Here is a 26,694-nt window from a genome sequence, read left to right on the forward strand (position 1 = left end):
ATCCCACATGGTCACATGTTGAGGCAGGTCCAGTGAGTTACATACAGTCTATATGGAAATATGTCTGTACATATTGATCTGAGCCAGAGCCCAGAAGAAAATGAGAACGGAAAAACACAGCATGAGAGCAGCCGTACACATTTCACTTCATCTGACACTTGATTAGCATGTATAACCAGCATGCAAATTAAAACGACAAAATTAGACTCAGCATGTGCCACCGTGTTAAAGAAATACAGCACCCTGATCAGATTGTCACGACACTTTGTCTTTTCAGCAATCAGCATCTTTTAGCATCTACAGTTTGGTCCTTGATAAATAGAGAACATTTGACTCTCAAACCACTGTACTGATGTTTTTGTTGTGATCTGAAATAGGACATTTTACTGAAAATCAGTCCCGGGTTAGTGGTTTTCCAGAGATTGGATAGCCTTTACAAAATACAGGAGCATTTTTAGTGGAGTGAGGTATAATTAACTGGGTAAAAATCCCTTTTTAATATCCAACCGAAGCCATGTAAAGTCAGAAATGATCATTTTTGATTTGTGCATGTTTCTAATCATTCACTCATATCTATGCATCGAAATGTATTAACTAAAAAAATATTATTGCACACTTTGCTTAGGATTCCTGCCAGAAAATTTAGGTGAGCTACTGAGGTTTATCTTCCTGTATTCACATAGGAGACTCGCAATAATGAATTCCTACCTAAGGCTCATCAAAAGTATTTGCACTAAAGAAAGAGATTCAGTGAAATAACCTGCACCCTGGATACAGCTGTTTAAGGCTAGGATTTTTCCATTTGAAAGTTTTTCTATAGTGAAACAAATTTCATGCAGTCAGTAGAAACTTCCCTCTATAGATTCAAATACCCAACTCAATTTTGAGAGAAATCACGTCCGGAGTTTGATTGCCAAAAGACTAGTTCTATCAGGTCACTGCGTTCAGCAAAATATTGCCGGAAGTTTGTATGAAGTTTGTATAGAATGTTCTTTTAGGTTTATGGGTTAAACCGAAGAGGAACACTCCGTTGTGTGGAATAAGAGGGCCATCCTACAAGAGGAAAGTCCCATTTGATCTCCAGAGTTATCAAATGAGACCCTGACTCCCCAATCTACTACGCACTCTTGAAAAAAGTTAACAGTTCAACCCTGTCTCCTACAAAATGATGTTCCCATACCACTAAAGTGCATTTTCAGTTACGTTTCAAAGGAAACATATTTTCTCCAGGATTATAGTCATAGTTTTAAATAAGTGGTTAATGGTTAAAGTAAATGGAACCCATACAAAAATGTATTGTTTATGTTTTGGCAACAAAAATACAGTACTTGGTTAGGTTTAGTAAAGAAAAACAACTTATATTTGCCTTAAAATGACATGTTTGTTACGTTATAAATTAATTAAGCTACAAACACAACTTAAAATAAGTGAATATTGACTTTTAGTTACGCACGGGACACAAACAGCTGTCTCCTGGGTGAAATCCCGTGTTTGTCTGACTCATCCACCTCTCCGACCTCCTCCCTACGCGGACTTTCACGGACAATCGCAGACTATCATTACAAACGTACTGAAAATGTAATTCGCGACAAAATATGTTTCCCTTGAAACGTAAGCAGTTTCGTTGTATTGGATCGTAATTTTTAGGAGACGGGGCTTTTTAATCAGAGCAGCTATAATGTCAGAAGCTTAGGACATTGGACAGTTTTAATTTGATATCAGTGTATCTAATGTTGGGACAGTATATGGTAAAGTAATATACAGATGTTAGTATAACTTTTTAAGTAAAACTATTCAATGCAGCAAGTTTTGAGGAGATTTGTTTTTGATGTGAAATTCTTTATGGTAAAAGAAATACTGGTTAATGAAAATCACTTTTGTAATACTGCATTATAAAATAAATATGTGCCCACGACCACGGATCATACGTTCCATCAAACATAATTGGGAATGTTTGCGGGTGGGAAGCCAGTGAGGCATCATTTTCTTTTTTTATGAGACGTGTTTGACCGTATGAATTTCCCCTTGCGGGATAATAAATTTGACCTTTGACCTTTGTAGTTAACAATGACATGGGCCACAATAAAGGGGAATAGACCGTTTGTTAAGACCCACTAAAGCAAAGTCAAGCTTTCAGTTTGTTTCGCTAGCAAATTTCATCCGCTGTTATTAAGCTGGTTGACTTTCTAATGTTTCCTGCTGGCTCATTTTAAAACTTATACCCTCTATAAGGTTCTTAAATATGCACTTGATGGCTGCTTACATATCATGCTAAAGACTGAGGCTGCATGCATCCTCACCAGCTGATGATCCATGTAGAAGACGTGGAAATACAGAAATAGGATCTTCTTGTATTGCAGTGAAGAGCTACTAGTCTTAGTATTATAAGGAATAATATAAGCTTAACCCTGTTTGGCTGTGTAGCGTACATACTTGTTCACCTTTTCAAACTGTATCTTTTTGAGTTTTATTTCCGTTTGTTACACACTTTTCATAAAAGAGGACAACTTCCCTTTGGATAAAGAACCTCTGCTCTTTGACTTAATGTTCTCAGCAGTCTGAAGAAACCCACTTGAGAATTAAGGCTGATGACTTTGCACATGCACATTTCACACAGAGTCAGTGGTTCTGCTGTGAGCTACTATTTACAGCCTTGTCATATCTGTCTATTAATACACATGTTAACTGCTGATGCTCCACATGCATTCTATAGATGACGCCTTTGACTGCAGGCTATTTTAATGTTATGTCAGAATTCTTGTTTTTTTGATGCACCTTCTCGGTTGGCAATAATGGACAAAAATGTTTCGACTCAGCAAACTCAGGATACAACTAAAAACAACTGTTGGTTGTTTGCTTCCAAGTCAAGTTGCAGTTTACATCCATGTCTGTCCAAAATGGCATCACTTCATCAGTTTATCCTATTAGACATTTGTATGAAATTATTATAATTAGCATATTAATTATTGAGTTATGGACCAAAACGTGTTTTGTGAGGTGACAGTGACCTTTGACCACCAAAATCTAATCAGTTCATCCCTGAGTCTAAGTGGAAGTTTGTGCCAAATTTGAAGAAGTTCCCTATCACGTTCACAAGAACGGTATGGATGGACGGATGGACAGACAACCAAAATTTAAAGGCATAAAAATAAAACTTTCTGTTAAACTTAGTAATAAAGAAAGAAAATCACTTTATAGCAGTGTTTCCCATTTGGACCCATTTTAGCTTTTTTTTTCTATCCGTCTGAGAGAACAACACCATCCACTATCAAGTAACTAGTGGACAATCTTCCCTCGCTCTACCCCTCCCGTTCCTGTTCGTTCTGCTATCGCAAGGGGTCTACTGACTATCGCACATGCTTTGCAGAGAAACACAGGGAAGAAGACAGCTTGCCGAATTCCTGAATAGAATTAATCCGGAGCTCACGAAAGGTCGGTATCATATCTTCACAAATTTGTCCAAAACTGATGCATTCAAGTTAGGGCTGGGCGATATTTCCACAATCTTCTATCGCGGTATACGTCATTTCATATCTTGATAACGATATATATCACACTATGGCATGTATATATTATATATATATATATATTTATAAGAGTTTTTATACTCCTGTGTGAATTTAATACTTGAAAAGTACTGTCTTTTCTCACTTTAAGAACTTGAGTGCAAAATGAACATAAAAGTTTTACGTTAAATTCTATAGAAAAAAAGCCTAGCCTACAGTATATCACAATAGAAACAATTTAGAAAAATACATACAATAGACATTTTATATCGTTTTGACGATATATATCGTGATATTGCCCTGCAAAAAAGTCAAGTTAACTCTGATAAATTAGCCTCTCTATGTTCTTAACGCAATGCTGTCAGTCTCGGAAACCCAACTCTTCAAACAAGTTATTAGCAAGCATGTAAGAAGTCTAGTTAGAAGTTAAAGTTAGAACACAGCCGTGGTCAGCTACCACCACAAATAGAATCTAACTCTGTGGGAAACAATGCATATACACATTTTAAATTACCCATTTTGAAACAGCTAATTGGTCGAAAAGGTTTCAGACAAGACTGAAATCAGACTACATTGTTCTCTTCGCCCTCTCTATTTCCTAGTCTTCCTCTGCGGGAAGTTGTTGTAAAGTCACTAAAGTTGCTGCCAGAACAGAACAAGGCAGCAAGGCTCTCAGAGAAAATTGATGCTATTAAGTTAATTATACGGTTTGAGACTGACACGGCTTTCTGACGGTGTTTTACATAAGAGAAATGCTTTCAATTGTGTGTCTGATGTTGTGCAGGCGTACTGAACAATGGTCTAAAAGGGGAAACACCGGGATACTGTCATTCCTTCCTTCTCTCACGAAATTACCTAAATGCTGCAATATTATGTCATTAAGCTAAAATAGTGATATCAACAGTGGGACCTGTGAGAGTTTTCGTTCGGAGCATCTATAAGAGGGTCAAATCTGCCTTCAGTCCCACGGTGCCGCAAGTGGACTCACGCTGGAAAGTGATTTTCACTGATTGTTGACAACTTCGGAACAGTTTTCTGGATGCTGTTTGAGTCTCTTTACTTTCCAGACCTTTGTAGCAGTTACCCAACTCAGCCCCCGTTTTTCTGAACCTCCACAAACATTTACCTCCCCCATCTCCTTCCACCGAACATTTAATGACAGCAGCTCTCATACTGTGCTTGAACTCTGTTGGTTGTTATTGTGTGTATTAGTCTCTGCTAGTGCAACAGCAAACTGTTTCTTTTAGCTCGTAGGTGTTGCCTCAGACCTTAAATCATGACACGGTGTGGCCTGTCATGTAGCCCGGGGTGGAGTTTCGCTCAAGGATGAAGTAAGATCGTTTTTCTCTGTGTTTTTTCACACAGAGAGCGTCCCTACAGGATCTCGCTTCTACATCCAGCACTTGAAGAGCTGTGAAGCTGTGGGACACTTTGAAGTTTCAAACAGCTAAATCATATTGCACTCTTTATCTTGTGCCTTTAAAAACTGATAGAGTGGAGGGTCATGGCCTCATTCTTACATCCAGTGAAAAGGCTTCAGACAAAACTACAATATGTCAACAGAAAACCAATATCACTTTCTATGTGGAGAAGAAGGTGTCTTTCTAAAAGAAGAAAAAAAAGAAACACTTTCTTGGACAAAACAAGTCTGTGTTATGCTACACTGACTTCCCCCTGAGTCCCCTTGAGCAGAGGCATTAATAACAATGAGTCCTAGAAATGAAAATGACCACATGAGCAAGCCCTTTAACAGATGTCATCAGTAGCATGAGCAGCGGTGCATACAACACCCTACCTCTTGCTGTCCTTCAGGAGTTCGCCCCCTTTCCACCAGGAGATTGTGGCCCTCGGGGAAGCGTGGGGGCGGCACTCCAGGACCACCTCGCCCCCCCTCTGGATCACGGTGGACTTCTTCACGGGCCGCCGGGTGAAGTCCGGTGGGGAGGCTGAGGAACAGACCCGTGTTAAGGCCATTTCGTCTCGCTTTGTGGCGGGGCAAACAGCCGCGCATCAGCAAAAATGTCAAGTGCATCAGCGGCAATTACGGAAATTATATTTCACCACCAGACTGGCTTATTGTATGAAATAATTATGGAAATGAAAGAGCGAGGCCATGGCTCAGTGAGGAGCTGCTTCAGCCTCTTATTATTTATTTATTAACTTCCAGATAGGAAGTATTTTCATTCCACTGACACAGTGTACAAACAGTATATCTCTACCTTGCCTCTGGTTCAATTCATTGTAAATAATACAGGGCAAACAAACTGCTTACCTACAACCTTGAGCTCAGCGCTGGCATAGACAGCTCCGTGTTCGCTCTCTGCCACACACTGATACATCCCAGAGTCCAACAGGCTAATCCTGGATATGGTCAGTCTACCGGCGTCCACATGGATCCTCCCCTGCAAATCAGACCAGATGCTTCATGTTTGACAACACCCTTCACTGGTTTATTTCAAGATGAATTCAAACTTTTGGATCATCCTTTTGCACTCAAGGTTTTCAATTCAGCATTAGCAGCCCGTTCTCATTCCCAGGGCGTCAAATACTGAAGCTTTGTCACGGCTGTTGGCGTTCGATTACCGTCGCACAAGGCACCCTTTCGCGGTGGTATGAGACGCACCAGTCTTTCCATTAACTACAATGTAAACCCTTCCGTGGCGACAGTAAACACTCAGGGAAAGTGCATATAGTGACGTCTCATAAAGAGCAAAAGAGACGCACAAGCGGGAGGGGAGGTGAACGGGTCCAACAAACACAAGGCTTTCATCGAGACCGCTAGTCTTGTCCTGTGCGTTACGTTTCACTTTACAACCAGCTGTTCGTTCGTGTCCCGTGTTCACAACGCCAAGTCACATTTTCACAGGACAAACATAGTAATTTAAAGCCTGACCATGTTGTTTTTCCTAAACCTAACTTAAGTGGTTTTGTTGCCTAATCCTAAGCAAGTGTTTTTGTGTAATTCACAACATACAGCACGTGTTAACGGCGACCGGAAATTGATGCCAAGGGGTCTGACAAAGCGTCGGGATGAGAACGTGTTGGTATTTGTTAAGATTTGTTACTGAATTGCTTCTAAAGGAGACCTTTGCAGTATTGTTTGAGAGAATAATGTATTTTTTTTGTGTGTAAAATCACAATGAGGTTCCAACATTTTTCTTTTAAATATCAAATCTCAGTGTAACTTGTGGTGTCTCACCTCTGCTGTCAGCGCCTGACCGTTCTTCAACCATTTGTATGTAGGCCGAGGCTTACCGATGGCTTTACATTCCCACTGCAGATTAGCATCGATTGCCATATTAGCATCTTTCAGTGTCTGGACCCAGTGCAGATTTTCAACATCTGTGGAAAAATACCAATGAATATGAATATTATCGACAGAAAATGTCAAAATTATATTGCAGATATATTTAGTTTGACCAATATCCGATTGCCTTGTGATGAGTAAGAACAGATGAGTTTAATTATCAATGATATATTCCTTTACCACTTTTTGTTTCTCCTAAAGGCTGCGTGAACAGTGTAGAGCACCTTTAAACTGAGTGTTTGCTCTTAATGTGAAGTAAATGTCTATCTCAATTCGACTGATGGAGTGGTTCTGGGTCAGATTTACATACATGAAAGGCCATGGCAAATTTGCACTACGTGTTTCATTCAATTTACGTTCGCACTCTGCGTGTAATTAGCTCCTGATTTACTGTGGCAGCAGCTCATTACGCAGTCAGTGCCTGGCTCTGACCTGCAGGCGCATTGTGCAGCAGGTGCAGTTCATGGATTGGAGATCACCAAGTTCAGAGCAGAAAAGAAAATGTATTATGCTGCAAATACTATGATAAAGTGAAGTAACAAGATTCCGAAGTTCCATTTATTTATATTGCAGTTCAACTCCACTGGAGAAAAAAAAAAATCTATTACTCATTAAGGGTGCTCAATAAGGAATTCAGAACATATCTATTGCCTCCACAAGGCTCTCAACATAGAGATGGCTAACAGCTAACGGTGCTATCAGCGATAACAAAGAACGTATAATGCCAAGAAGTGAAAGTCAATTGTTTGTTCCATTGCAACATCAGTGGCCAACAGCAGAGCTACACTTTCACCATTTTGGACTGAAAGCGACTACGGAACGCCGGTAAAAAGTCTGCCTAAAAAGTGCTGTAAAAAAGTCAAACAAAATTATTTCTATTCTATTGCCATATTCTACCGAAACGGTCTCTGTTGAACAATAAAATATAAATCTAATTAGTGTTTTCAGTCCAAAATGGCGGCAATGGCTGTCGTCAAAAAAACACCAGAGTTTTGTCTCTTTGCTTTTATCCTCTTTGGCACTAACAGTGCAAACAATGGCAACAGTACTGAAAGAGATAACGGTGTTAACCTGAGGCTACGCTTCCATGATGCGATTAGCTAGCCAGTGGTGCACACTCATAAGCACTCCCATGCACTAAAAGGCACGCACGGTCGGCCCGGCTACGTCAACAAAGCACAGAGAAACTCTGATTACAACACACACAGAGGGAGAGAGACTTCATTTCTCTGCTCAGGTAGACATAACTCCTCTGTATCTTCACATAGCAAATAACTGTTTGATACTATATTAATGCTCTGAATCCTGTATATAGAACATTTCAATTTCAAAATTGAGATTTCTTCCCTGCATTATGAAAGTAACAGAGGTCAATGAACCAAAAGACAAAAGAAAATAGAACTCAGAAAATACAGTTTACACAACACCTGCAATCAGAGGTGAGAAAGCTGAGAGAGAGAAGAGCTGACAGAAAGGAAGAGGGAGGAGATGATGTCTGATGTCTCACTACAACACTGAGGTAAATGTCTTAACAATGAAAAAACAGTTGCAGCCTGCAGGGATTTCACACTTCATTGCTCGTCAAGTACAAAACCATAAATCCTTTTCCTCCTTATTGGATGCTCTGAAATATAGTTAAGATATTGTTCATTTAGGCATTATTCATTTTACAGCTGCCCTGTTTTCTTTCTAAGGATCTATTTTAGTTATCTAACTTTCATTAATTAATACACTTTTTTGCCTACTAATTCATTGCAGCTTTCAACATGTTTTTTTTTGGTTTGCTCAGTTTTTGTCTGCGTCTTGGAGTTTCTCTTTCCCACCACAACCTCATTTTTCAATAAAACCGTGCTATTTCCTTCAATTTATTACCCTTCAGAAATGCTGAATTTCCCATGAAAAACCTGAACGCACAATCAACTACAAGTAGCTCCCTCTGCTCTTTGCATGATCTGACCTTGAATGCATAGACTTGATATAAGAAGTACCAACACTGTGGGCTCTACATTTGTAAACAAAGGCACAGGGCACAAAGTGCAGTCAAATGGGGCAATCTCAGAACCCATCGGCTATTGGTCTGACAACGTTTTAGCCTCTGGGGACAATGGACTGTGTTACTGGGGCTCCGGTGTAGCAGTGTATATCCGTATAGTGTATCGCTGGGCCAAGACTTCCTCTTCTCTGCCACAGTCACTGTTTACAGTCCGATTAGCAACTTCAGACGCGATAATAGAGTTAACAGATGACGTCTACGACCGTCTATCTGCATTCATATGGAGATATCTGTTTATAGAGTAATTATTATTATATAGTAATAGTTAATAAAAAGCTAAATCGTCGTCAGAAGATAGCAGGTGGGTTCCAAGATTGCATTTTGGCCAATGCGTTCTGCCTCTTTTGCTCTCCACACGGACTGTTTATCTGCATGCAACCAAAGGCTGCTCAAACGTGATTGGTCAATACTACTCGGACTGCAAACAGAAACCAGAACGCTTCCGATACAAAAATCTTGTCCCGTTGCCTACTGATTCTACATTCATATGCGGATGTCTGTATGGCAACAGGTTGGGCTTATAAAGAATTAATTGTCATACATTATCAGTGAGTGTGTTAAATGCTGGTAACAATCAAGAGCCAATCACACTGGCTTCTCCTATCTCCTTTAAAAGCAGCGCTCTCTCCACCATCACGTCTGACATCATAAAAATCTACTCAGTTTTTGCACAAATTATACCAAAGCAGGAGAAACTAGTACATTATCTGCCTAGTTTTCAGTCCAGCTAGAAGAAGCTTTATCAATACTGCGACAGTTCCATATTTATTTTCATCATTTATCAGTAAATACCTGAGAGGATTACCTTTAGAAACAGTTGAGGAGACTACTAATTAGTGATAGATTTAGATTTAAAGATAGTCTGACTGATACAGGGTTTGATAGTTTATAGGAAGAGTAGTAGGATATTACAAACTAGTACTGTACCTTGTTTTATTTTATTTTCATAACTGTAAGTACATGTATATGCACATGTGTGTAATATTACTATTGCTTATTACTTTCACTTTTGATTAACATAATCAAATGGAATTGTTGTTGTAATTATTTTTTTATTGATCCCAGGAAGAGTAGCCGTTGCCCCGGTAACAGCTAATGTGGATCCAAATAAATACACAAAAAAATACATTTTGGTATAATCATGGACTCAGAGAGAAACTTTGACAGCTACATCAAATCAATAATCAAGTCTGCATATTATCGTAGTGTAGTAAGAGTCAGAGGATCAGGCTTCTATCTCCAGCAGGTTGGACTATTAATAATGATCTCTCCTCAGATCTCACAAAAAATGATTCTCCGACAACTTCTGCTCATTCAGAAAGAAAAGTGAACACCAACTTCCAGTGAGTCATAAAATAGAGTTTTAATCACTGTAGCCTGTCTATAAATCTCTCAGTCGTTTAGGACCTCAATACATCTCTGACTGTCCCTCTCGGCTTCCAGATTCAACACGGAGAAGCAGCATTTTAGTTACTTTGCACCTCAGAACTAGAATAAACTTCCAGAAGATATCAAATTTGGCCCGACTTTAGATATTACCCTTAAATGCAGGCTCTTTTATGTTCTCCGTTGCCTGTGACTAAAACCATCGGCCCTAATTATTTTCAACCTTGCACATTAATTTATTTAAATTCTTTATATATTTTAATTTCTTTTAAATGAGTTCTATCTTTTGAATTTGTTAGTTTGAGGTTTTGTATGGCTTATCTCCTTTTGAATGGATTGTGTAAAGCACCTTGAATTGCATTTGTGCATGAAATGTGCTACACAAATAAACTCGCCCTGGTGTGCGTTCCCTTCCGCTTTGTGTCAACAACCTTACGCCTTCATGTTCGGCACTACTGACGTCAAACTAGATGCCTCGGAATCAAAACAGCGCTTATACAAGTTCTACGTAAAACCAAAAGAGTTACAGACTGATCTGATATCCATCTCTCCCGGTTCCTTATCAACACGTTCGGCAGACGGGAACAGTGGAGACTTTCACTCATCTCTCCTATAGAAGACAGTTGTGAACATTCACTGACTGATGTAGAGGGAGACTCATTTCAAAGCTCACAATCTGACAGCTGGCTCCTTTTGATTCTATGGAGGTGGTAGACCTATACTGACATCTCATTTTCTACCTCAAGCCACTGGTTCAAAGAAGTGGTCAGTGTGCCGGGGGAGATACGATAACGTCACAATCACAAAAAAAGCACAGACAATGAGCACAAATGAACTCCAGATTATCCTGGCATTATGAGGTTTTTCATACTGACAAAATAACTCAATTACTTAAGATAGAAGAAATAATAAAACACTCCAAAAAATACAAATACGACAGTGGATATTAAATAGTACTTATTAAAGGTGCAATGTGTAAAATCTGGTCACTTGGTCCAATCAAATAGGGGGCAGCATTTCACTTCTACTACTGAGTCCATAAAATCTAAATTTATTTTTATTACATAAATGAATTCATAAATTATTACAACTGCTAACTAACAGCAGGGTGAGAATACTCAAAATTCAAAGCCATATGTGTGTTAACCAAGCCCCCAGGAAGAGCGCCGGGCTTTGAAGCAAATTTTCGTAGTGGACAAACGGTGGATTTACAACTTCCGTGTCTGTCAGGTGATGCCATTTGGCCCAAAAATACTTTTTCCCATAGACTTACATTGGGGAAAAGACATTTGTAACTCGGCGAATTTTTTTTTTTGAGGTAAATCAACTTCCCAGTACGAACACTTGAATAGCCCTTATTTAAATCATTAAGTCCTGAAAGTTGTAGAATGCTCTAATAGCTGAATCCAGAGTTATTTCCCTTCAGGGCCAGATCTTACATATTGCACCTTTTAAGGAGAAACAGATGAGCAGTGATCTCCATGTAACAGGAAGCAAAAGTATACAAGGTTCTTACTGTGGAATAGAAGTTGCCCTCTGGCAACATTTCGTCCTCTGCTGTTTTCCGCTACACACTCGTACACACCGGCATCCTCCGGGCGAAAATATGGAATTTCCAGAACCCCACTGGAGTGGTTGATTTTAATCTTGCCAGGGAGTGGATTTCCATCAGCTCGTCTCCATGAGATGGAAGGCACAGGGCTGCAGAGGTCACATACAAAAGGTCACGCTGGCCACATGCTCCTGCTCACGCTGACCAGAAGGACTGCGGCCATGTTTGTCGGTCTGTTTGTCGTAATAGAGGATGTCTGGCCACTTCATAAATTTGACAATGCAATGAGAGGGGGATAGAGCTGCAGCGTGCTAATGTTTCTGACACTTACTTTCCTAAGGCAAAGCATTCCAGCTTCACTGATGATCCTTTAGAGACGTGGAGGGTGTCGGGAAACTGAACCTCAATCTTTGGCTCATATTCACCCATCACTACTGCATGAAGGATAAAAGCAAATCACATCAGTCAAAACACAAAACATGGACATGCAGTTTCCTGTAATTCATATTGGATGTAAGAGCCGTGGCGCGAGATGACACTGGCAGAGAGCGAGCGTGCGTGTTGGCGCCGCATACAACAGCGTTTGGCTTAGCGGATGGATGAGTTTGGATTACATATCTGCCTCAGCTCAAATCTGAAGTGGTACACATAAACGGTCCTGATGGGGTTTAGTATGTGTGGCAAGCTCCTTGCTGCGTGTGTGTCTGCTTGCATTTCTGTCAGGGCAGACTACATTTCTGGTTATGTAAATATGTGCCGTCATGCAGATAGAAGGGGCTTCTCGAATACATAACCCTGTATAGTTCAGAGGCTTTGGGATGGTGCAAAATCCTCGCTCGTAAACAAAAGCAAAAACAGTGTCATGCTCAAGACAAGCGATTTATCTCCCAGGCTCGCCCTCCCTCCGACAGTGTGCGAGATAACCAGGAGGCAGCATAGGCGAAACTGAGGATGCTTACCGTCTCTCCGCACCACCACAGGGGTTGGAGAGCTGATCACTGTGGTGTTGGTCATCATGTTTCTCACCACACACGTGTAGTTCCCTGCGTCCGAGGCTTCAACTTTTGCTACGTACAAGTTGCCCGTCCTCTGGGAGATGAAACGACGGGCGTCCTGTTGCAGGAAGCTCCGCTGTCCGTTGAAAACCCATGAATATTTGATCTCTGGAAAAAAAAAAAAAAGAACAGGTAATAAAAAGCAGGTACACCTTCCAGTGACATTTCCAAAATGACAGTAAGACCGGCATCGGAAGAGATATTATTACAAATAAATGATGATCTTTTTCTCTGCCAAAAATATGGGTATAAGATGACTTCAAATGATATGGCTGGTGATATTTTATATTTTTCTTTTTGTCAACAAATCCCATGAGAAGACCAAAACCAATCTATGAATTGATTGTGTGCAAAGTTTTGCCTGCATAGCCAGCGTCTACCTATTTAAAGGCCCAGCTTAATGGCAGTTAGACGGTCCTAAGCTTCTCTAGTTACCCAATACCGCCACAGTGGTGGATGGACAACACGTTCTCATCACGTCTGTAAAGTGAAAATGAAACTTAACGTTGTCAACACAAAGACAAACAACACATTGTTGGTTTCACATGGGACATGGACATCAGTCTCCTGGATGAAAGCACTGTGTTTGTTTGACCCGTCCACCTCCCCTCCAACCCTCCTTCCCTGTGTGTGTTTTTTCACTTTTAAAACTACGTCGCCACATTCCCCGACCACTTTCTCTGAGCGCTTAATATTAACGCAAATGGGTTTATTTTGTAGTCTCATACAGACGCTAAAGGGTGCCGTGTGCGTCAGTATCACACACCGAGGAATATTCAGTTGGTTGCAGTCTGCAACCGCAACGCTGGGTGCCACTAAATCCCACACACTGCTCCTTTAACGTTGGCACTGCAGTGTAGGTGAGTCAATTAAACAAACATCATTCTGCTTAACGTGGATACTCTTAAGTTCACAAAATGTGTATGAGTCCACATCTGAAAACAGTCCACAATAAATGTATGACTTACATTTCTTTGAAAAACTAAAAGTATATATTGTGACTCATTTTTAAAGACGTACGTCTTCAGTAAGAATGAAGTGGCTCGGCACTGAGTGCCAGACTGAGCCGGGAAGTCGGAGAGTATAGAGAGATGGAGTAAGGTTGAGTTCAGGCAGTCAGACTGTGTAAAATAATGCAGCCCCCTCATTCTTTTCAATTGGACCGCTGTGTTGCTCAGCAGGATTGTTGACACAGAGCGCTCCAGCAAAAGAATGCAGGGTCGACCTGTAAAGAAGTAGACTGACCTCGACGCCCTCCTGCAATCAAATATGTGCAAGCCTACATTCATAGTGGACTTCTACGCAAAGTGAACAATAAAATTCTGCTGTTTATCTCACAATCGTCGCAACGGAGAATACAATTATTGTCATTTGTTTTAAAAATTAGTCTTGTATAAACCGCTGTGCTGTGTTTTGGAATTTTATCGACCTTTAAACTCTTAGATCTGTTACTCAAAGATGGTATTTTATTCTCTCACTGGTACCTAAAACAACACGCCCACCAAATCAACCCCTTGAACTTTTTTTTTTTTTTTTAACCGCATAGCTGTTTTCAGTCTGAATACCCAGTTTGACATAATTTGTTTTGATCTTTTCACATAATTTGTCAACAATAAGAAAAACATAGAATAACTGCTGCCTTATATTTGACCATTTATGAACCAAGTCTGGTATCACAGTAAAATCAAGCAAAGACGGGATTCACAACGACGTTTTAACGCCACTCATTTCTTTAACGCATTAACGCAACTTGCAATTTTTAAGGTTGTAGCGGGCTCAGTTTCTAGAGTGACGATACTGGCATCATATGAATCTAGAAAACCTGAGGAATCCACTGGTATGTCATGAAGGAGGCTAAATAACGCTCAAGGAAAAACTGGCGTGGCCATTTTCAAAGGGGTCCCTTGACCTCTGACCTCCAGATCAGTGAATGTAAATGGGTTCTATGGGTACCCATGAGTTTCCCCTTTACAGACATGCCCACTTTGTGATAATCAAATGCAGTTTGGGACAAGTCATAATCAAGTCAGCACACTGACACACTGACAGCTGTTGTTGCCTGTTGGGCTGCAGTTTGCCATGTTATGATTTGAGCATATTTTTTATGCTAAATGCAGTACCTGTGAGGGTTTCTGGACAATATTTGTCATTGTTTAGTGTTTTAATTGATTTCAAATAATAAATATATACATACATTTGCATAAAGCAGCATATTTGTATATAAATGTGTGATTAATTTGCAATTAATCGCAATGTACTATTTTAATCTATTGACAGCCCTAGTTAGCATGCAAGGTCACATGTGTGCTCATTACTTTATTGTAGTCTGTATTATAGATTTTGCAGGTAACATCTATTTTATTCGATCTCTAGTCGAACTCTTGTCACACAGATTAATGCTTAAGCTTCATGTCAAAACAAAGAATGGAAAGGAATGATGAGAATGTAAATGCAGCAGTGTAAAACACATACACCGCAAGGAAGAGAGGGAGAGAGAGAGGGAAAGAGAGAGAGAGAGAGAGGGGCAGAGACGTCTGCAGGGACGGCAGACTGAACTTGACTATTAGTGCAGCCCTCCTGTATCAGACATGACATTCTGCAGTCAGCCCTTTTGACTGGGCAGACGGTTAAAAAGTCCCACTCGCTTCCTTGAGGGAAAACAGTGAATTAAAATCATTATGGGGGAAAGTCGGGGCAGAAACTGACAGACCTTTCATGATTAGGAACTATCAGAGACTGGGTCTGTTTAAGAGCTGCAGTCTCACAGCAACAGAGGACTTGCAGGCACATAATCTCATGTCCTCTGACAGAGTTTAACTCTCAGCACGGCTCCTTTTAGACCACTTACCTATTGATTGCTCAAAGAAGCTTCAAATGATCCCTCTTTTACCAAGGCGCATCACCACCGTACTCCTCAAGTGGTGCATCAACAAGCATTAAAAAGAAGCTTTGACATAATGTGGCAACGAAGAAAAACCCACCATTTTTCAATTTTAAAAACACCTCAAGCTAGCATTATCGTGTCGTGCAAATCCCATCAAATGTGTGACAATGCTGTGTTTAAGAGGCAAAATAAAGAGATGGAGGCTTTTGAAAGGGGGGAGGGAGGGGAGGCTGGAGGGCGAATTGCTAAAGTGTGGATTCCCACGTGGCCGTAGGATTCAGCTGGCAACAGAGAGCAGAGAAAGGCTGGTACACTGGCGTGAAATTGCGCTGGTGGGCACCGAATGGCTGCAGGAGTGCGGACCACTTTGAGGGTCTGCTAATCAGCAGCACACAGACACATGAGCCGACTCGCAGCTGTGCCACGGGATAAACGCTCCCCCGGCCACAGCAGCCACCAGCAGACTTTATTACCCACAGATAACCTGCCCACATCCGAGGAGAAAAAAAAAAAAAGAATGACAGTTGAGGAAGTGGAGCACTGGAGACTTTATAGATGACAGCGTGGTCACAGATCATACGGGCGCGAAAAGTGAGCTCAAGGTTAAGAAGTGTGAGGCTATGAACTATAGATGTGACGGCATGGTTCTGGGCAGGTAGAGCCGTGGCTGATCATAAAAAAGTTCCCCCTCCGTCTGACAGATAAGGAGAGGTGAGTGGAAAACAGTGTGTCGGAGTTGGAAAGGAAGAGCAGCAGAAAGAGAAGGTGGGAAGGTATAAAAAAACAAAAGAGACACAGCAGTGTTACAGGGAGATAATAAGCAGCAGAGTGAGGAACAATAAAGACTGCTGAGGCAAGCAGGAGTGTGAGACTAGAGCAGACAATGCAGAAGAAGTAGCACAGAGCGCCGTACCTCCGTAACGGGGTGGAGGGCCGCAGAGCAGAACCACGGCTTGACCCTCTCTCACCGACACCGTGTTCCTCGACTTCCTGCTGAAGTTCTGCAGAACTGTTGAATATAAAATTTGAAAAAAAAGAAAGAAAACTTTTCAGTTTAAATAACTTTACAAAAAGGTGACATCCAGGGAAGGGCATTTCATTCTGCAGAACACTTCCCCGTCTGTTCACGTTGCTTACAAGTCAAACCCGAGAGTTCCCCTGTTAATATCGCAGCACGCGCAGGAGATCTGGTGGAGGGTGCACTGAAGTTCCCCTCGCCAATCGAGCTGGAGAGATTACTTTCACCTTTAATTAAATGCTGCTGTGCGGTGTGAGAGAATAAACAGTGGGAAGACATATCAATCCCAAATACCAACCAAGTCCCAGGAGGGATCCGGTAAATATCAGCAGTAGTCAAATCACAACTCGACTGATAAGAAATCAAAACATACAGTCCTCATTCCTTCATGTGTTCCACTGGTGCTGCCAGGCGGCAACCTCCGGGTCGGACATCTCTAATTTCTAATGGCCATCAAGGGGGCGATTCTATTGAAGTCTATGAGAAAATGAGCCTACTGCTCACTTGATTTATTACCTCAGTAAACATTGTAAACATGAGTTTATGGTCTCGGTCGCTAGTATCAAGTCTTCTTCAATACAGCATGATGTTCATTTAGTAAATTATGGTCCCATTTAGAGTCAGATAGACCATAAAGCAGGGGATGCTTTAGGGCGGGGCTACCTTGTGATTGACAGGTCGCTACCACGGCGTTGTCCGGTCTGGGAGTTGTCCATGTTTTTGTCTTTGAACTTTAACCCTTTCACAGTGTGTTTTCAGTTCATGAAATTTAATTGTAACATTTTGGTCACTTAAAAGTGTCTTATTCAGCGTTCGGTTGTACTTAGTTCCGCCCTCTCGTGTCACTTCTGGTTCCAAAACACCAAGATGGCGACGGCAAAAAAACAAGATGGCTATGGCCAAAATGCCAAACTCGAGACTTCAAAAAGTCAGGCCACAAACCAATGAGTGATGTCACGGTGACTAAATCCACTTCTTGTATACAGTCTATGGGTGTTACTGACTGGTATGAAAATGCAACAGTCATTTCAGACTAGGGCTGTCAGGATGTCACGGCCAAAAGAATTCATGATGACGATATTATCGGGGTATCTATAGAAAACGGAAAGTCAGTCAAATTCATCAAAGTGCTCTATACGATGACCAGAGTGGCTACATGTGCCCTTTAGTGCATGGTTATGCATTCGAGCGTGCTCATATGGGGGTTACAGTTTATAAGGCCGTCACTGACGGCAGCGTTGCCGTTGTTTTGTCTGTTAGCGCTGTTAGCACCGTTAGCCGCGAGCCGCCAGCTCAGCCATCACCATGTTGAGAGCCGTGTGGAGGCAATAGAAATGCTCCCAATCTTACATTTAGCAACTATAACTTTGTTTATTGTGTGTTCCGTCTCTTTTTTTGGCAAATGATTACACTGAAGATACAAATGTGTGGAGGTGGAGAGAGTCTGTAATCATAACTGTACAAAAGTGTACAAAAAAAACAATTACACTAATAGTGAGAACGGAAAGAAACAGAAATGATTTAAGAGGAGCTGGATATTACTATTACAGCAGCCTAAATACACGGCCAAGTTACTTTTTAGTTGAAGTCACTTTTGTGGATGTTGAGAATCCTTTGGCCGTCATGTTTTCTGTGCGTAATATGTGCACTTTTATTTGTAATTGCAATGGTCCAGACAAAAATAGTCTTCTATTGCATTACACCTTTTTGTGTTTTAGATTGTTGGTCTGACAAAAGACCATATTTGGGGTCTGGGAACATTTTCCACAATTTTCTGATAATTCATAGACCAATTAAAACAAATGATTCATTAACCAACTGATAATGAAAACAATCATTAGCTACAGCCCTATTCTAAATAATTAGTATTCTATTTAGCTGTGCAAAAATATCACAACAAATCAAAGGGGGAAAAAGAAAACACAATTTCACGTCAGTAAAAGTATGTACAGAATAATCAGTGTGACTCTACTCACATGCAAACTGGACTTTTGCCTCCCTGCTGACAACGGTCCCGAATGTGTTGGCGGTGATGCACTGATACACTCCTCTGTGATCGATGACATGGGGATTATTGATCAACAGGTTTCCCTCCACGAGGCTGTAGTGTGGATCTGACTCTGTGTTTATTTCTCTGCCATCCATTTTCCACCTGTAGAGAAATTACAGAATACATTTGGAGGTCTGCTGCTGTGATTCATTTTCATCTTTCCATTGAATATTTGGGAAAGAAAAATCCAGAAAACATCCCACAAGGTTAAAAATGTAATTACCCTCCTTCTTCTACTGCATGACTTGAATGCAAATGTAGCCGGTACAGTAACACAGCCTGGTGTCATAAACGGCTCAGCGGAGCACTGTGTACCACACATTCACTGATGCTACACACTATAGTTTCACGGTATAGACAGTCAAAGAGCAGTCTAAACACTTACCTATAATGCGGAGGTGGGTTTCCCTTTGCTTTGCAATTAATAAACACCTGCTTATCATCAGTGCTCAGGGGGAAAATACTGTCACTGGGCTCCTGGGTGAAGACAGGACCATGGCGCGTATTCTCTGTGTGCGAGAACAACACATCAGCTGTACAACGGTCCCGAGCAAGTGACACTGAATTAATGCAAAAATAAATCACTATTACGCCCATATAATTAGCTGGCAGCACGGTTCTTTGAGTGGATTCTGCATTTAATAAACCCTCTTGTGCACATGTCACGAGGCAGATAATGCACTGCGATGAGAGAGCAATTAACTAAAGATAACCCTGTACTATACTAGCTAACCAGCATATTCTATGCAGCCCTCAACACATGATGCTTATTCACAGAAGTAATTTAAGTGGTGTAAATAAATACACTAATACAAGGGTTTTGTTTTATTTTAAAGTTACGGTTGACATGGAAGCGCAGTTACAGGAAATAAAAATAGAAAAAAATTGGACTTATTTATGAACCCTATCAATTAATTAGCAAATGGGTCAATTCACAGCAAACTTTAACACAACCTCTGCAGGAATGAGTCTTAAAACCCGAAAATGAGTTAGCATTTTTGCACTTTTTCGTCTCACTTTTCGTCAGTAAATACCCAACTCAGGAATGTTGATGCTTTTACGTGTCTTAAAAAAGGCGGTTGCTAATAAATGTCTAAATGAGACTACAAAACGTCCTCACTGGTCCGCCTTTAGCTTAGTGGTGGTGACGTTGAAGTCATGCGACCGTGGCGTAGTTTATTTATAGCCGTATATAACGTTAGCTTTTTACTTCTGCCGATTGCATTAACGATTCAAAAATCATAATAGTGTTGTTCATTTGTGAAGATTATCTTGCTGAACAAACTGTGTGAGTATCAGAAACGTTTGTTTGCCACAGAGCTTATTTTCTGCAGTAACCCAAAATACAGTGGAAAAATAACATTGGCTTTTTGTCGAGGGGCCCATGGTCGATGCTAACTTCCTGGTTGGCCTACATAAATACGCAGCAGTTTATTACTTGTGGTGTTAAGTATCATTAAAAGAGTTTCACTGAGCGCTAGATCTGCCACTATTTATTCAAACTCACACTTTGCAAAGTTCACTGTGTGAACTCTCACGTACAGGATCAGACAGAAAACGGCTCAAGCTATATTACATGTCACGAGTAATTCGAAAGATTAATCCAGCTGGCTAATTGAGTAAACGCTTTATTACATTATGATCTTAATGCAAATAGGATAACGTGGTTAAGGTGTTTACAAGAGAGATGCAATCTCAGAGTATTGCCTTATTCTAAATATAATCTAATTATAAGAAAGCTGTTGGATGTATGCATGTTGTTTGTGCATGTGTGTCTGCTCAGTCGAGCTTGTTGTCTTGGTTAGCTCCAGCCAAACGATCAATACACAGGAGTAATTAACCGATGTTGCACTAATTACTCCCGTGAAATCCAACATTTCTTCAATGGACGCACACTCACACACTGCCGTCCACCCTCTTTTTCCCCCGACACCGTGTGCCATACGCCGAGCCGCTCGCCGGTGTTGCTTTTGAAAATGTTTTTTCTTTTTGTACGCTCCTTTTTTGTCTCTAACCTTGACTAGGACAAAGAGTGCTCCCTCCTGTATCATCATCGCCATCATCATCCTAATGAGAGTGGGAGTCTTTGCTTCAGGTAAGGGGCCCTGTTTCCCCGGCCTCTGAGGGAGGCGCTTCATTTCTACCCTGGTTGCGATGTCCTTTAAATTAAACAAATTAATGAGCCTTTAATAGCCGGGGCTATTTCACCTGGGAAACGATCGGGGTGGTTTGTGTGTATGCTTGAGAACAGGCCTGCCCTGTAAACACATCAACTGCCTGGACTGACCACTAGCACACATAAACACACACACACACACGTGCAAATTACACTTAATTAGTTTTCATGGGAATGCATGCAAATGTGAGCTCAACAACGGGAATACATGGATGTATGTAGTTCAGCACGTGCAGCTATTTGCATATCATTCTTTTCTCTCGTGTTTGCAGGCTGCATAGATATACCCCAGTGAAACTGCTGACTTGAGATGAGATGCTAAATCACTGGAAATGGAAGCATAAATAACAATACAATAGACCCCCACTCCATATGCTGTATAAATTTAAATGTATTTTTTTGATGACTTGTAAACGGTTGGTTTAAGATCAGTATACAGTATATCCGTCAACGTTAAATCTCACTCGGTGTTAGGCTGCACGGGTTACCGCATCCAGACGTAAAGTGAGAGCTCTTAGAGAGATTTTAAGTCCTCAGCTGTAGCTCACACAGGTATTAGCGAACCGAAGGCTAATGTCACTCTGCTTTACTCTCAGCGGAAAAGGAGCGCCGGATCTATGTTGCTGAGAGCGGAGTACAGAATAAATTAGCGTTAAGAACAGAGTTGGTGTTGGATTTTTATAGTGCTTACCACAATTCATGTAAGTGGCAGCAGTTGGACATAAAGGAAGGAAATTGCATAATAAAATAGGGAGGCGTAAAAAGGCCAAGGAGAGTGAATTCTCGTATAGTCTCTGTTCAAATGTAAATCCGACAGTGAGTCACGTTTATCAGAGGGGTTCTGAAGAGAACTCTGGCTGCAGTTAAATATTGAGATAAAAATCTAACTATAGTAGTAAATCTTATAGAATGACACGAGTTTCACTTCATCCTGTTAAATAACAAAAACTACACCCCCAAATTCTGCCTTTGTATTTCTTTGCAAAGCTCTTTAAAACTAAAGAGACATCTAAAGATTTCGTCATGTTTTGAACTTCTTTTTTAAAAACTGGATGCAAATTTTGCCCACATACAAAATACTAAAATAATAATCCCTTCTGAGATGCTATAATTCCCTTTCAACTGAAATGAGAGTCTAAACACGCATGAGAAAGAGGCAAACCCTCCCTGTAGGGAGATGTATGCATATCAGGTGTGTCATGAAAGGCGGCTTGACTTGGCGTCTCACCAGCCAGGCACTCTTTGAGTGACAGAAGGATTAACAGTTCCCATGGCAACAGCATCTTCATTTTCCAAGGTCAAAGATTCTCCTTCTTCCCATTCAGTCCGGAGAGCGGAGGAGAATATTTCCTGGGCAGACGCTGCTCCGTTTGGCTCTGGAAGAAAAAGGAGGGCAAATGAGCAGTGTGGATATGAGGAGATGAGGAGATGCCGTCTACAGCGAGAAAAAAAAGAAAACAAGCTGGAACTTGTGGAAAATCGGTGAGCCATTAATAATTCATTCAACCAAATAAGCCGAGCCAAGATCCCATGCCGAAGGACCAGCTATGCTGATACTGGGGAGCTGATATTTAGTGTATACATACCGCTGCTACACTATCTCCCAGGAGCAAGTCAAGCATTCAAAAAAAATAATTGCTCGCAGCAGCAGCAGCAACAGATGAGCAGAGCTGCCTGCCAAAGGTAATGCTAAGCTCTCTAAAAACTGTTAGTTCAACATATTTACTCTAGCAAAATGTGTGATGTATTAATGTACAGTATAAATCACAGGGAATGCTAATGAATGCAGACAGACTGAACTGAAGGAGAGGGCGATTCATTCAACCCACTTCAAAACACGCAGACAGACGGCACATCTTCCAGGGATCACGGTGCCAGGAACTATTGCCGTTGATTTACAACTACAAAATGAAGCTTTTATAATTTGGCCAACCTTGTCAAATAACATTACAAGTAACATAATACAGTTTATGCTGTTTTGGTTGCAGTATTCTGACACGTAGGGGGTGTTTGGATATTACTTCTGAGCCCGTTGTTGAAAGCTTCTATAATCAATATTGAACCCGCAGAGAATTATCAGCTGACTCGGCAGTTCCCCTCAGCTCTGAGGAGAGGGAGTATTGGACTTCATCAAGTGGCCACAACATGTCTTCAAATGAGTGCTAATGTTGCTTCACGTCTCGGGTTGAGCAACTATAAAACTTCATACTATGTCATTCCTGTGTTCACAGCTTGTCTTCGCTGGCCCTCAATTTTAAGATGTTCATTTAACAGCACAGCCTGACACATTGTGACATGCTATTATCTCATATGTTGTGACCGTACATGTATTCATACCAAACCAGTCAGTGCAGGATGTTCTGTTCCATGATTTTCTTTGGTTTGGTACACCCTGTGAACCAAATTATTACTGTTGGTTATAACCCAGGGATACCCAACTTGCTTTGCCAGGGGCCACTTTTGCAAAATGACAGCAGGGGCCGGTTAATAAACAAATTTAATCTTTATCTTATCAGATAACATTAATAAAAATTAAAAGGCCCATAACTCATCTTTCTTTGAAAATCTATATTTTCATATTCAATGACTTTTAAAGCTATTATTCACTAAATTAACTTGGCACAAGGATTAATACTAGGCCTATATGACAGACAAATCATATATATATATATATATATATATATACAGTATATATATATTGCCAAGAAGCAAATCCAGTCACAGCAGCCCCGCACAGGTACGCAGGGGCATTTCTAGGATTTGATGACATTCGGGGCTCATGCTGCAGTCACATGGAATCAGGCAGACAGCAAACCGGATATTATTTTAGTGGATGAGAGCAGGAAGGTAAAATAAGGTGAGGCCACCAGAGAATACCGGCAACGGTAACGGTACCCGCAAAAGTTAAAATATTTAAACTTTTAGCCGTCCTCCTCCACAATGGAATTTACAACCGGATGTTACGTAGCTCCCTCACAGCCAAGAAACTTGTCTAAGTTTGAAATAGAATATTAAGAAAAAGCTGCATAAATTGCGAGAACGATTACATGAAATAGCAGACATGAAATAATTATATTTTATATAATTTATTCCATCACCATAGCAACATATCGTCATGCGTGTTCCGTTTTGCCGTCCTATCATTCCGTCGGACTGTTCGTTTGTTTTTACCATGCCGTCCAGAAGGTGTTGTCTGTCTGCCGTCTACCTGATTGAATCCAGCATTAGCCTGGACCTCTGTCCTCCCCTGGCACTATATTTAATTTTATTTATACTTATTTACATCATTAAAAAAAAAGAAAAATCCCATTGGGAATCAATTTATTTTCATGGTGAATTAGAAAAATGACCAGCGGGCCACGCAGCAACGGTAAGTTGATTATCATTGTATTAACCGAAAACACACCAATTAAGTCTACATCTTAGGAAGTACAGTACATAAATTCCAAAGTGCAAGTTACACTGGAGAAGTTTTGGTAGTGGGGGCAGTTGTTGCCTGTTTGCCACACCAGGGGTTCTCTAACTCTGACACTGTGGATCCTCATCAGATAGAAGTGAGGCAAATGCACCCAAATGTAAAAACTGGATTATGGTTTTATGTGTGGAACACTTTTGTGAGCTCTCATAAAAAAGCTTTTCTTTGTCCTCTTCTGTCTCAGAGCCTGTAGTAAATTGTTGCCGACAGATGGATGCAACAAAACAGGAAGAATCACTAATCACGAAGGGGAGAAGAAGAAGCACTGGCCGTATAGGGAGTGAAGTAGATTTATTCTGCTCTCCATTATTTATTCTAAGTGGACACAATACTGATCATCCAAGCTTCATCTTGTCAGTCATCATTATTGATTTAGTTTCCACCTTTTTTAACCTTCTGCCTTTTTGTTTGTCATCCTGCCCACAGTCTTGTCACAAGTCTCAATCAAATATGGAGGGATGGATCAATAAGGGGAGATTTGCTTGATGTCTTTCCTTATGCGACTCACTGGGATGATATATCGGCCTGTTCTGGAGAAACCCAATGAGGAAACTTTATCCATGTAACAAGAAGAAGAATCCACTTTCTTTTGACCTACTTGAGACTGTGAGCTATGAAATGTTTTTTCAATAAACTGCTCTGCCTCGTGCTTTGCTTTAGAGCCAAATATAAAACTATATGTTGATTAATGTGCTGGATGAATAGGTGAATGATACAAAGCTGCATATGGCAATTACAGTTATAGATGCAAGGCTTTTACTTTGGGCTCCGAGAAAACTTTAAATCAATGCGAAATGTTTTCCAGACATTTTGTCAAAACGCCTATCTGCAATCAATACTGTTATAGGCCAGCACCTGTAAGTAATTCCAAATCAATATGTTTTAAAATTCAGACCCGCTCGCCAAGCGCTGTGTGAGCGGACGAACTCAGAACGAGTAAAATTAGACTCGAGATGAAAACACTACAAAACCTGCATCTTGAAATCGTTCTCATGGTTTTGACTGCCAGCTACAATTAGCTACTTCATGAACTGATACATATTGAAGGGTCTTCTTATTGATCAGACTTTGCCATCTTGAGCCTGAATTTGAATTTAAATGATTTAGAGGCTTGTAATGAGAAGCATTTACTCCACTCCACAGCACCAGGATTGCACCATTTGACGTATAACTCCCAGGTAATATCTACATTAATACCCACATAACTCATTCATGCAAGTGAATCCGAGACAGATCATTTGCCAATACGAGGATGCTCAATGAGGAATTACAGCCATTGGTATTTAGTGGATTGAGAGGATATGGGAACCATTACAGTCCACTGCAGAGGTTGTCTAACAAGCCCCCGCAGCCTTTAGTCATTAGCGTACGTGCTCTGCCCGGTGATCAATGTTAATTTATGTTCGCTGTAGTCAGCTGTCCACTTTCACTTTCAAGCTGATCAACTTTATTTTCGTCTGCTCGCAAACACGTGTCCCGCGTTCGTTTAGCATTCAAAGTCAGACCCAAGGACCCTGATTGCATTTAGCCATAGACAGTAGCTATTATGCATATAGTGTGGAAATGCAGAGGCTACAATCCCGCGAGGTATATAAGCGAGGGAGCTGGCACTGCTTCTCCGTCAGATAGCACAACTCTGTTTTAATGATGCATAGGCCCATGGCATCCTTTGGGAGGATGTGTTTCTTGGTCACAGTCCAGAAATTTAAAGTAGTTGCTTGTGATCCCCATGATTAATTTATATACCCTAGAAAAAATACAATGGTAATAATTCTTGTGCCCAGCGGATGGTGGTCGCAGGTGTTGGAAATACCAAATGGGATGAGGCCAAGCTAATGGTGCCTGGAAGGGAAACTATCTGTCAGGGATAATCCCTAATACTGTAACACCCCGGCATAGATAATGTGCTTCCCCCCCCTGCCTCTCTCACTAGCCCGTGATATTGAGATAGCTGTGGAGAAATGATTAAAGGTGGAATGGATATTGACACGGATAAATGTATGTATCCGGAGTGAAGTATTGCCTGATTTAATGTTTACTGATGATTAGCTTCCCACTCTGGAATAGCCAAACTAGGCTAAGAATAAAGGGAGGTGGAGGGTGTCCAGTGAACTCTGGTGAGCCATGTTCCACTTCATTACACTCTGAGTAATTGGTTGAACACGTGACTGAAGAAATTAACTTCAGCAGCCTTGTGAGAGGTAATTAAGGCTTTTGTTTTTGCTTTTTTTT

The 26,694-nt window shown here is 40.9% G+C and overlaps 1 protein-coding gene across 3 annotated transcripts in view; it reads right to left on the reverse strand.

The window, feature by feature from the left end:
• The window catches only part of cntn6 (contactin 6), a 59,299-nt gene that overhangs the window by 30,750 nt on the left and 1,855 nt on the right, over positions 1–26,694 (reverse strand). For 2 of the 3 annotated variants that reach the window (XM_074646001.1, XM_074645827.1), the window contains exons 2-11: positions 22,216–22,363; positions 19,197–19,320; positions 18,738–18,913; positions 16,657–16,752; positions 12,764–12,967; positions 12,136–12,238; positions 11,769–11,953; positions 6,706–6,848; positions 5,779–5,908; positions 5,302–5,452 (exon numbers count right to left, since the gene is read on the reverse strand). In XM_074646001.1, coding sequence (XP_074502102.1) covers positions 5,302–5,452; positions 5,779–5,908; positions 6,706–6,848; positions 11,769–11,953; positions 12,136–12,238; positions 12,764–12,967; positions 16,657–16,752; positions 18,738–18,913; positions 19,197–19,320; positions 22,216–22,276 — 1,373 coding nt within the window. In that variant the 5' untranslated portion in view covers positions 22,277–22,363. Of the gene's footprint in view, positions 1–5,301; positions 5,453–5,778; positions 5,909–6,705; positions 6,849–11,768; positions 11,954–12,135; positions 12,239–12,763; positions 12,968–16,656; positions 16,753–18,737; positions 18,914–19,196; positions 19,321–22,215; positions 22,369–26,694 lie in introns of those variants that run through there. The other variant, XM_074645911.1, reaches the window with a different exon arrangement.

Source organism: Sebastes fasciatus, chromosome 1 (genome assembly GCF_043250625.1).
Source record: "Sebastes fasciatus isolate fSebFas1 chromosome 1, fSebFas1.pri, whole genome shotgun sequence".
NCBI classification, from domain to species: Eukaryota; Metazoa; Chordata; class Actinopteri; order Perciformes; family Sebastidae; genus Sebastes; species Sebastes fasciatus.